At 41.7% G+C, this 12,416-nt stretch overlaps 1 protein-coding gene across 5 annotated transcripts in view; it reads right to left on the bottom strand.

Annotated features, from left to right (window-relative positions):
• The window catches only part of C2CD3 (C2 domain containing 3 centriole elongation regulator), a 52,472-nt gene that overhangs the window by 7,796 nt on the left and 32,260 nt on the right, over positions 1-12,416 (bottom strand). For 3 of the 5 annotated variants that reach the window (XM_056328473.1, XM_056328474.1, XM_056328477.1), the window contains exons 25-32: positions 10,183-10,321; positions 9,137-9,201; positions 7,246-7,451; positions 6,396-6,496; positions 5,451-5,627; positions 4,269-4,486; positions 1,284-2,331; positions 500-602 (exon numbers count right to left, since the gene is read on the bottom strand). In XM_056328473.1, the coding sequence (XP_056184448.1) occupies positions 500-602; positions 1,284-2,331; positions 4,269-4,486; positions 5,451-5,627; positions 6,396-6,496; positions 7,246-7,451; positions 9,137-9,201; positions 10,183-10,321 (2,057 nt within the window). Of the gene's footprint in view, positions 1-499; positions 603-1,283; positions 3,825-4,268; positions 4,487-5,450; positions 5,628-6,395; positions 6,497-7,245; positions 7,452-9,136; positions 9,202-10,182; positions 10,322-12,416 lie in introns of those variants that run through there. The other 2 variants (XM_056328476.1, XM_056328478.1) reach the window with 2 other exon arrangements.

Below are 12,416 nucleotides of genomic sequence, written 5' to 3'. Positions count from 1 at the left end.
CAGTTACTTGATCCCTCTAGGAGAGGTTCTCCTGCTGCAAACTCCCTCATTTCCCCCTGAACTCAAAGACAGAAGTTGGAGTTGTAATTACAAGTTACAGCTTGTGTCCTCAAAATTAGGCACCTTACCTCCCAGTAAAGCCCAAAGAAGTGTGGAGTGGGCACCTGCCACTTCCACCAATGCTAATGGAGAAGAGCCACATCCACTGAGTATACAAACTGGTTAACGTGAGTATGCATAAGTAAATGCATAAGTAACAAGTAAATGCATAGTAAGTAAATGCATAGCGGTCTAACATCAATGCATAAGCATCACAGATGATGCAGCCATGAATGCTGAAAATGGCTCTCACAGAGAGAGGAGGTATCAGAAGGCTTCTCCTTGCACAATTTGGAAGCCATCAGTGCTAACCTGAGTGCTGCCAGGCAAAGAAAGGAAGTACGTTTGGTCCTGCTCGAACGGATGGACTCCGCTAAAGGAAAGGAGGTCCCATACTTACTTTCAGAGCTGTGGAAGGATGAGAAGAAACACTGAGCAGTCTCATGGAGGCTTCCATCTGCTGGGGTGAAAGGAAGAAGTTGGGAATAGCAACAGGATCAGATCTGAGCAGAAGGGTTAAGGAACAACCTGTGGCAGCGCGTGGTTGCACAGAGCTCCACAGGAGCGGCAGATGTGGAACAGCCCTCGATGTGACAGCTGTTAACGGATCCCAGAGGGTGAATTCCGTTCATTTTAATTGATATTCTATTGTTCTGAACACTTGGTTCTCTCACCTGGCCTCACAGAGCATGGGACACTAACTTGCTCTACGATAATACCTCACATATTTTCAGTGCTTTGTCCTCCAAAAATTCCAACACAGCTTAGTGAAACTGAAAGACAGATTTGGGATCTGTGCAAGAAACGTGGGAAAGTATTTTAAAAGCAAAATAATCTACAGGTTTCTTAATACAAAATAAACACAAGAGCTATAATATATGAAGGAAAACGACATGGGGAAAAAATACAAGAAGACACATTTAAACTACCCAAAAATGAAATAACTCTCATGGATCACAGAATGCATTGGTTGCAAATGGCAAGGAAGTCACCACTATATTGTGTGAAACACAACACAACAGGGTCTTCCAACACCTTCCCAGGTCACCAATTCTGGACTCATTTCCCAGGGAAGAGCTCCACATAGTGGATTTCTCTTTCCTGAGGCCAGTGAGATTCTAACTAAAAAGACAGACATGCTCCTTGAATGTAATGTGCATTTAAGAAAAAGAAAAGAAGGATACAAAACCATTTTCGGTTTGACAGACTTTTCTGACTCTTCCGGTGGGTCTTCGCTACTGTCATCAGAAAAGCTTTCACTGTGTCCTTCCGAGCCCGCTTGGGCTGATACACTCTTAACACAGATCTCATCAGAACCAGTTTCTTCCTCGTCTTGACGATCCTCATTTACAACCTCACCGTCTTCCTCCTCCTTTTCTTCTGTGGTTTTTGGATTGCTCAAACCGACGTCTCCTGGAAATGCCAGCACCTCTCTGGAGGCTCTATGAACCTCCACATTTTGCTCTATACATTTAGTGTTAAATGCTTGATCCCAATCACAATTTCCATTTTCTAGAGGGCCACTGGCTGTTTGATGCACTTCTGACAAATGAGCAGGCTGAAACAGCTCCTTCCCAGTTGTTTCTGTGCCACTTTTCCAGCTCTGAAAGCCTTCTGTTACTGGCCAAGGACTGCCCTCGTCTGTGAGAAGGCTAACGCATGGGCTAAGGGGGGTGGCCATGCTTTGGTTGTCACCTTGTAGCATGCTGGACAAGGTGCTGCTCCGTCTGCTGTTTCCTCTTTGGAACCAATCCATATCCCTGGAGTGCTGATCTTCAGGCCTCAAGTCCACAGGCTGCTGGGCAGCACCCTGCTCTGCCTCAGACAGCACGCTGGACCAGGGACTAGTTTTGTCCGTTACAGTTGTTACTTCATTAAGAGTTCGGGGTTCTATAACATCTTCTTCATATTCTTCTTCACTGTGTGGCTGTACAGCAAAAGCACCTTCATCTTCCTGGATATCGTCCACTGGCGAATGATGCTCATCTCCAGGGACAGCTTGGTCTAGGAGTTCATGTAACATGTTTCTCTCAAACACGGATCTCCCAAGAGGGCCCGGCCGCTGCGTATCACTGCAAACGCTGCGGGAGGCCAGCTCAGCTTGGCCTTGGCGTACTTCAGGTCTGGCTGCTTCATCCTTCTGGGGGGGTGCACGTATAGACCCCAGCTTTCTGCTGCCATCTTGATGCACGTTAGAAGACTCTGTACTATTTTTAGTTATAGTCTGTAAGTCTGATTAATAGAAAACAGCATCAGTAAATGCATGGAGCGACAGTTCACCTTTTATCTCATTTATTTGGTCTTTCTGCAGAAAACCACACATGTAAGAATGGTTAGGAGTTAAACACGCACAGCTTTGTCAAACGCTGCCGATGTGATTGCGTTCTGCTCTCTCTACCACTGACAAGGCCAACAGAAGGACAGAAATGCTAAGGAAAAAAGGAAATGTTCAGCATGAAATGACTGGGAAATAACTAGAAATATCTACCTCAATGTAAAGAAAAAAAACATTGGACAGTGAAAATATTCCGATATACAAAGTTCACCTAAAGCAAATGGAGAAACTACCTTTTGCTTGGCATGACTAAAAACGTTTTGGACAGTTCAGACCACATAGGAAGGAAAGTGGAATAATCTAAGACAGCAAAGATGGGTAATCTTACCACCTTTTCCTCGCATAACTTCCCCAGTTTCATATAGACACCCAGAAGACCCCGTTGCTACTGATATTCTCCAGCTTTCAGTTCAATTTACCAACTCAAATCAAATTACAGACAATTGTTAATCAAATATTTGTAAACCAGAAATTCACTCAGGACTACTGCTCAGGTGTGGTGATAAAATTGTAAAGTCTGAAAACAAAGAGCTGGGAGAAAAGGTGATTGGATTAGGAACCTAAACATTCATAAAATCTGTGCAGTCCTGAAAATCTCTGGGGATTTTACAAATCCTTTAAAAAGCCGCTATCACCTATTTTTATGTTCCTAGTTAGCAGATCCTATTAATTTCTTGCATTCTTTGAGAAATTAGTTCACTGGTATTGGGTTAAATGGCAAAATTAGTTACTCTGAGGCAAAAGTGCTGCTATAAGGTAATGGTGGAGGACATTTGGAAAAGGAGAAGGCAGAGTTTGAGACAGATGTAGAGGAGAGCATGTAAAGAAGCAGCAGAATCAACTAATAAAGATGAGGAGGGGAACAAAAAGAGCAAAATCTTGAAGAAAAAGAAAAAGAGAAGATCAAGGTGGTAACAAGAATGGCAAATTCTGGCACAACAGAAATACGCCCTTCAACTCCATCTCTTGAAGCGCTGCTTCCCTGTAGGTCGCTGCAGGCAGAAACAGCACAGAATAACTTTTCAACTGGCAGCGCTCCGAGCCACAGTTTATTCTCTACTCTGATAAATTATTTTAAAAGCACCAGCATGAATTTGATTTCCTAATCATTTTGCTACTTCACAGCACCTCTCTGGTATGAGATCAGAGTGGCACAAACAATTAAGCTAACATTAAATTAACCGCAATCAGTGAGCTGGCTAGTGCTGAGGTGAAGAGTGGTTACAACAGAGCTGTTAGAAATGCCAGGCAGAGTGAAAAAACACATCTGAAAACAAAGTGTACAAAGAGATACTGTTTCCTTCCCTGTTGTCACACTCCATCCTTATTAAAGATGTCATTCTGTGTCCAACAGCACTAATGACAGGGAAAATTAATTGCATTGATGCCTCTGTAAGAGGAAATGTATTGAATGTGATAAACGGAAAAGAACCTGCTCACTAAGAGCTTTGTCTTACCCATCCTAAAAGAGTCTTGTTTTAGCATTTCATCATAGGGCACAAATTTCACCTGAAAACAGAGCTATGCCAATTCCTATTAGCAAAGAATCACAGATCCAGCTCAGTATCGTTCTGTGGATTATTTTTCTACTGAACAGACATTGATATTTAGGCTACCCTGAAACCACCTGGACTCCCACCTAACCTTCCTTCTGAACGTTTCAGTTCAACACTATCACCATGGACAGGGATTTGAAAGGGTCTCTAAAGCATTCTGCCAGCAGACCAACACTTACTGATTCCCAGCACCAGGAAGTGGTCCTGATTACGTCAGAACTTTGAAGACACTTGCAGGCAGCTTCTGACAAAAAATTCCAAGCCAAGTGACAACTTACCATTGAGTAGGCTGCTGACCTGAGACACCAACTGACTCGATTTTTCCAAAAGATGGCATTCGTCGGGATCCACTTCTCCGCTCATCAAGCCCTGATGATCACTCTCCCACTCCTCAGGACTTGGTTTGGATGTGTTACCGCAACTGAAGTCAGGAAAAGACTTGGTCAGCTTCTGACTGAAGTATCTTTGAACCTCATCCAGCTCACTCAAGTTTTTTCTGTAGGCAACAGTAAGAAATTTGGTAAGAGGAAAAAAAAGCCTGTGGCAGACTGGTTCTATTTTTATCATTCTAGTCAACAGCATGCAAATATGAGATTAAAGGTTATTATTGAAAAATAGATCAGTAGGTAAGTGTTGAGATTGCTCTAAGTGAAAGGATAACACTTGAGAACACATGCCGAATTAGCTATGAAACTTAGGCTGGAAGTTAAAAAAAAAAAAAAAAGAGCTAGTTTTAAACTTACTTAATCAAAGGAGTTGGATTTGAGATAACTTCCCAACAGAAGTCATAAAGCCAAGAATATTACTTGACTTTATGACTGAGCTTGATAAAAATTGAGGATTTCTACTTGCTTAAGATCTAAAGATTTTATGATATACTGCTTACAGTAGCAGGGGAAGGGATGGAATGACTCAGAAAGTCTCTTTCGGTCCTATATTCCTACAGATCATAAATAATACTCTTCTAAATTTCCTGATTTGAACCTAGAAACTAGTCAAGAGAAAAGTGCTTCTAGTAAGGAGAAAGGCATCCTGTCGGGAAGGGACATCCTGCCCCGTGCACCATGAAAATGCTTACAGGCTTGTTCTTGTGTCTGTGAAAACCAGCTCAGAGGACTGTTGGCTTAACAGTGTGTGTTGTGTTACAGATGTACAAAGATGGATAAGGCAAGGCATTCTACCCTGATTTTAAAACACTGCTGTTGCTGCTTCCCTTCGGAAACTTACAGCATTGCTAGAGCACCTCAGTCCTGATGCAGAGATGCCTGACTAGTCCCTGCTCCTCCAGTCTCATCTCATCCTCCTGTAAATCACACTGTCTCGCTCATACTTCTTAATCAGCTATTGTATATCTTCATTTTTATTTCCCTTAAAATTGGATGCAAGAATTCTTCACATTCAAGTTCCGCTTTGAAAACCTAAGGCTTTGAATTACCTTGTTGGCTATAGCTCTGTTTTACCTGAGAGCAGTAAGAAGAGAAGTACGTGATGACAGTGCCAATGAGTCCGTCTTTGCTGCTCGATGTGCGTTCCCTTCTGCTTGCTGTAAGGATTCGTGAAATCTGCGCACATTCTGCATATGCTCTTCGTGACGAGGCGTGTGTGTTCCAGGGGGACTAATTCTGCTTGAAAGAGGCCTACATGTAACAGCAGAAAACAGGCTGAGATCTCTAAATGGGAAAAGTCTGTCAACTAAGAGGGAGCTGCCAAGCCAGCTGTTCAGACCACAGAATGGTGGCCCACAGTCCCTCTAAACGTCAAAGACACATACAGGAAAAGTATCATCTCCTGTGTACGCTAAATAAACAAACCATGAATTAAAATGCTCTCTTACATGTTGCTAGTTAAATATATAAACATAGGTGCTTGCTTTAAGAGACAGAAAGCAGGAGTTACGGCAGGATATCTGATGGTCCTAGTCCTGGAGCATGCAATACTACAGCATGTCACCAGCTGTCATTCACCAGCTGTGGACAAGAGTTAGGGCAAAAGGAAAGGGATACAGCAGTAATACTCTAGTCTAACTTACACTTATCAGCCTTATCAAAAATCAAACCCAATACAAATGCGACCCTTATTCTTACAAAGGCCTGGAAGAAGCACCTGCCAGTTCAAGCAATGGCATAGGGTAAATCCTAACGTAGAAGGGAAATGAAACAAATCAGGAAATATTAGTGAGATGAAAAAACACATCTGGTTTCTGTAGAAAGGAGCCCATCTCAAGATTGCTGTCTCCTGGGCCACCTTGTCACTGGTAAAGGGAATTTAGTATAATGTTTAAGCCCAAACCCAGGGAAAGACATTTGACAGGGTTTGATATTTTCTCAGTAGAGTCAATAGGCTTCAGCTAAGTAGATTTCTGAGCCCTGAATATAATAAAAATGATTGATAGCCAGCAGACTTACAGCTCTTGAGTAGGAATGCTGACTTCCTTTGACAAGGTATTCGACATCAGCTTGGAAAAGCTTGTAGCATTACTGGGAAACTCTGAAAAGCCAGCCTTCACCTAGAATAAAGAGAAACACCACCCAAGACTCTTCCACAGCAAGAAAACAGAGAAATCAAAGTAGCATGTTGCTGAGCTAACAAACAAAAAACTTAAGTTTTCTAAGTTTTCAAAGGATTTTCCAGCACTGAGCCAAAGTATCATTTCACAACACTCTTATTTCAGTATCATTTGTTTATTCCCCCCTACACTACCACAGAACAAACTGATGGAAAACAGGGTACAGGGGCTCCCTTACATGGGTATATCACACCCCAGCGTAACTGGAAAGTCTACAGAATCAAAAAAAAAAAAGCCATGAGAAATGGAAAAATTTCCAGAAAAACAAGTTTCTGCCAAATTAGACATTTCCTAACTAATGAAAGGCTGAATTTACTGTATGCTTTCGGGCATCATCTGCCAAAGCAGCAAACTGACAGGCTCCCAGACATCCAAAACCCCAGAATATTCTCCTAACAATAAACACCCCCAAACATCCACGAAGGAACAACAGAGTGAAGCCACTGCAGATGTTCGTGATCTAGGTTTGAATGAGTGCTGTGACTAGTGTTGGCCTGCAGGTGCCATCGAAACATACAGCAGAATTTTTAAACAAGGAATTAAGTGTTTCTGATACATTTACACAGACTTTACACATTCCAGTACTGTGAATTTGCTATGTTTGCTCATTCCTTCAAAACCCCACAGAGTCAGTGCTGATTATCAGGAATCTAATCAGGTATGTGCAGGGCAGAAACCGAAGTACATACTGAGGGACTTGGTGGCTGGGCCCGGATCCTTGCCTGCCTTTCTCCTTTAAGATAATTTACGTTTTGAAGAGGAGAAACTGCTACTTTGATCTGCCCTCGGCACTGTCCACTGAAGTCCGTAATATTGTACCACCCACACACGAGCTGGAAGCCAGAAAGAAGAGGAGAAAGGTCCACTGATGCAAATCCTATCACCCGCTCAGTCTCTGGGGAAGAAGAATATAAAGCACATATTAATTTAAACTGCACTGTAAACAAAACATTTTCAGGAGTGCTAAAAATCAGTCAGTCACTCAGCCCTTGAAATATGTCTAGACTTTACAGAGAAAGACATCTTACAAAACTGAAAAAACAGTTTCAAAGCTGACAGCTCTCATGAGATAAAAAGCAAGTAAAGAGCGGAATGTAAATGCGGAGGAAATAAAAAACAGAGTTGAAGACCACAGAAACGAGACTTAGATTTTGGTTGCTAACATGCTTCAAACGAAGAGACCTACAATGCCTGACTGAGAAGCAGGAAAAACTCTTTCAAGCAATTAAACCAGCTTCCTCCCAATGGATTTGCCAAAATAGCTGTCCCTGTTGCAGCTGCTGCTAACCTGAGCACCTGCCTTGGTAGGAATTCACAGCGGGGTGAGGGCCATGCTGCAGGTTTAAGAAAGATCACGACGTTACATACCCGACGTGATATTGAATCAGAACTAGTTAAACAAGGGTTGTAACAAACGGAAAAATACTCAGCTTGAAAATGGACTAGAAATACAAGATAATCAAAGACTTGGAAAAAATGAACCTAGAGGCCAATCTAGGGACCTCAGCAAATGTATTCCACCTCCAGAATTGCATTTACACTTCAGAAATTCATGCTACCTCCCTATTCACTTTGCCAAGACTGTCCAAAAATGCTGATTTGTCATTACACTGTTGCATTTTTGGGCAACATTTTTGTCTTTTCTGTCTTGCAAATTCATCTGAAGTACAGAACAAACAATCCTACCCAAGAAAAGGGTATTATCTGGATTACCTTAGCAGTTACATTCAGTTAAAAATGTTCATGCAGAGACAATGAAAGACCAGGGCAGGGAGAGGGACTGGCAGGAGAATCCCTGTGTACGCACAGTACTTTTTATAATACAGAGAAAGGCTGAGTTACAGAGGAAGTTTATTTTTGAAGCAAGAATCAGAAACCTGGACTTTAATATGTAAAAAGAAAGAAAAAACCCCAGTTTTTGAAGATTATCTCCTAACAGTTTGAAGAAGTAGGGCTGTCTTCCCAGTAAGAAACATGGATTTTTGTGCTTGCTTGATACCAGTTAAATATTGGAGGATCTGAGCTAGCAACAAAACAAGCAAACACCAGTTTGAACTACTAACAGCATCTTTTTTCATTTAACGATAAACATCAAGTTTAGCAAAAATGCTTACAAAAAGCTTTTATGATGTTAGGTTTGAAACCCAAGGCCTTCGGTTTTCCCCCCGTGAATGCCGAGGAGCAATTTTAAAAATATATCCATGCCACTATAAATATATTTGATTACAACTGGCTGGCCACACTTCAACCCATTGCAGGGACAACAAACAGCATATGAAAGGCACAGTAAAGCATTTCCTTCACTAGGAAAATCCAGCCTCTAAAATACTGTCAAATTAAAAATGGAAAGAATACAAATGAACCAAACCTTGCCAGATGATTAATGAGGAAAAGGAGGATGCTAAAGGCAGGAAATCAATGGGTCTTGAGCATTTTTCTAGCACAAGGTAAAAAAATGTCATTACAACTCTACTCTCCAATTTACTTAACAGAATTTACTTTACTTGCATTAAATACAAGTCACCCAAGGAAAGGGATGCAGAAAAGACACTCCTTTCAATACTGCACTACAAACTTTACCTGCTTTGTGCCACACTTTGAAGACCAAGGTTTGCTGTGGATCCAGCAGAAGCTCTTTGGATAATCTGTTAGGAACAAAAATTGTAAGATTTTATGTGAAATAGAAGAAAGAGCAAGTACAGTAAAATGCTTCTGAAGTTTCCATGTAATTGTATCTATCCAGACAAACCAGTTTTTTTCCTGGACTGATGGGGGGGAGAAACACAACAAACCCTGAAATTACTGAGCCTTCAAAAGCATAACTATATTTATATGGTTCAGGATTTTGCTTATTCAAGAAATATTTCCCTCTCCTCACTCTTGCTGTAAATTTAAAAGATAGGGCAATAAAGGCATGAAGAAATGGAAATACAGTTTATCTCATGACTCAGTAATACTGTGACAGCAAAGCACGGGGGTTATGGGTGAAAGCTGCAATGTCTGAAGTTGATTTCTGGAAAAAACCAAAAGAAAATAACCCTGAAAACTGAAGTGTCACAGGTAGGACAGCTTTAAGTTGCTTGAAGCAATTCAGACATGACTCTGAGCATAAGGAACTTCTGAAACATAACTTTTAAACTGCAGCTATCAGAGTCTTTCAGTGGCTTAATCTTCATATTACAAATTCCCAAACTTACACCTCTGGTCCTGAACCAGGGCATAATTTCTAAGCATGAAACAGAGTAAAACACACAGAAAAAGCCAATACATTGGAGCAAGTCTTACTTAACCTTCCCAAGAATCCTTTAGCAATTAGCAGTCCCTTCCTCTAGATGGGGAAACTACAGATGAGTGGAAATAGGACTGACTCACTCAAAGTCTTAAGCCAAAATACCACGCAGTCAAGGTCCCATGCACGTCAGACTGCCCTTCCTCATGTCAGCTTTAAGACCAAGCCTCCTCAAACAACGCTGTGCCCGATACGAACGTGCGGTGATCGTAAAACATGGAAAAAGCTTTTTTAGCTGAGGGTACAGGGCCAGTAAGTAGAAAGACACTCCTAACTAGATATGTCCTAGCCTGGCTGTCAGATCCAAGGTGTGTCTGAGCGAGCTGGCATCACTCACCTCGCTTGTTGCTGAAAGTCCCAGACCGGTGAGTCTGTATTTTCTATTACCGAAGTGGTTATTGGAGCATCTACACCAGCAACAGCAAACGATACATAGCTACTGGGTGCCGTTACTTCACGTTCTGTCAAAGGACTCCCTAAAATTATACAGAATTATTTTGTTAATAATTAAAAAAAAATAATAATCTAAAGGCAGTTCAGCAACTAAAACCAGATAATTATGAAGAAATCCACCATGTAGGAAATACTCCTTTTCATTGCTGGAGCTGAAAATACTGTATATTTACAATGGGAGCAAATATTACATTAACCTTTTACAGAGCAGAAACTGAAATATTCGAGGGAGAAATGGAAAAACTATTTGCCCAAGATCATCCGAGAAGTCAGAGGCAAAGCTGGGAATAAACCCCAGGTCCCTAGGACCCTATTCCAGTGCTCGGGCCCTCCCTGCTGGGTCGCAGTTTGGCAATCCTAGCTGCAAACACAGAAAACACCAAACATAGTGTTACAAAAGGCAATCTGGCTTAACAGCTGGATTATTGAGATGAAGTTCGCTTGTGTGGACAGAATACGAAAATATCACCCGGTATCGACGATACTCAAGGATTAAGAAACTTTTTTATATCCTCTATTAGTTCATCTCAAAAAGAGTGAAATAGAGAAACTGAACATCCCTGCAAGGAAGAACCTCATCTTACAAAGCTTTAAATACAGAGAAAAAAGCAGCATATACAATTTTATTTCAAATTTTTGCTATCTTCCTGCCCCATTTTTCCCATTGCCCTTCATACCCACTGCAGACGTGAGAGTTTGTGTTATAAATCAATTGTCATAGTCCCCTGCGTTTTCCCGTGGTACATACTTTGAGCAGGGATTGAGCGCGTGGAGGGTAAGATACCAGTCACTACTACTACTTTAAGTGCATGCAGAAAATTTGAGAGAAGAAAGTCTAGTTCTGATACCTTAACATTTTGACCAAAACATCAAAATTTGTATCAGAGTTAGGGAGGGAAAAATCAATTGTCTTCACGTCCTCGTCCAGAGACCTATACATGGGGCAGCAGGTAGGCTTCGCTGAAGTCGTTCTTAAGCAGCTTCAGAAATAACAATTTTAATCCACGCACAAACTACAACTTTGTGATTGCCAAGCTAAGCAACTAGGATGGCACTCACTCTGCAATGCACCAGTGAAACCTTTACAAGAATCCCTGCATAAACATAGTTCAGGGCTAGAACCATAAGCATTTTCTCCCTCATTCATCCTGAAATAACCTGGGAAAAGGTTTGTGAGAAAGCAGATAATGAATTGACTACTCTGATTTGATTAGGTACGTTTACAAGCAGAGGCAGATAGTTTATCATCAGAGAAGCGCAAGGTCAAGCGATGGAGCTAGATGTTCCCCAGATGCTACTGGATTTTATGGATTACAGATTGTTGAATGAAAGCTGCAGAAATTATACAATCACCTGCACTGAATTACAGCCCAAAGAGAAGGGATGCTTAGGGGCTCCTCCCCTCCCTATGTGACACTTCCTCCAGGTTTGGACCCTTTAGTCATGTTCAATTTGCTGCAGCGTATCATGGCTTGTAAAGCTGTAGCAGCATTTTACTGCTTACAGAGCTGTTCAGATGGTGAATTTGTAGCTGGCAAAATCGGCTAGGAGAAACGGCCCTAGCCAAGGGGAAACACGATCAGACTTCACAAACAACTGTCATTCAGTTATTACAAAACTGTTTCCTCCTTTCTGCTTTTCAAAGACTCAACTTGCGGCTTTGGATATTTCCAAGACTCTGCTGACCAGAATGATCAAAACTGATGAGTATGAATCTGATTTAACTAAAAATAATTCTCTTTTCTCCTTAAGTCTCTGTAAAAATAAGACCAAATGTGACCGATTTATAGTAGCTTACTGAGTTGCTGCTCATTTATGCCTCGAGCATGAGGATTTGCTGGAGAACAAGATTTGTTTTACAGCATCCACAATGACTTCAGTTAAAACATGCCACACAAAACTCTTTGCAGTTTGGCAAGACTGTAGCTGAGACAACTCAAACACAGACATGCTCAGCATGAGCCCAGCTTCGAGAAATGAGCAAGACCTGTCCAGACTAGCTATACTGGGTTTGCGTGGCCAGGCTTTGGTAGTGGGTGGCTTCTGTGAGAAGGTGCCGGCAGCTGCCCCCCTGCCCAGTGGAGCCAGTGCCACCGGCTCCCAGCCGGACCCGCCGCT

Source organism: Falco biarmicus, chromosome 2 (genome assembly GCF_023638135.1).
Source record: "Falco biarmicus isolate bFalBia1 chromosome 2, bFalBia1.pri, whole genome shotgun sequence".
Taxonomy (NCBI): Eukaryota; Metazoa; Chordata; class Aves; order Falconiformes; family Falconidae; genus Falco; species Falco biarmicus.
This window is presented reverse-complemented; position numbering and strand designations above follow the sequence as displayed.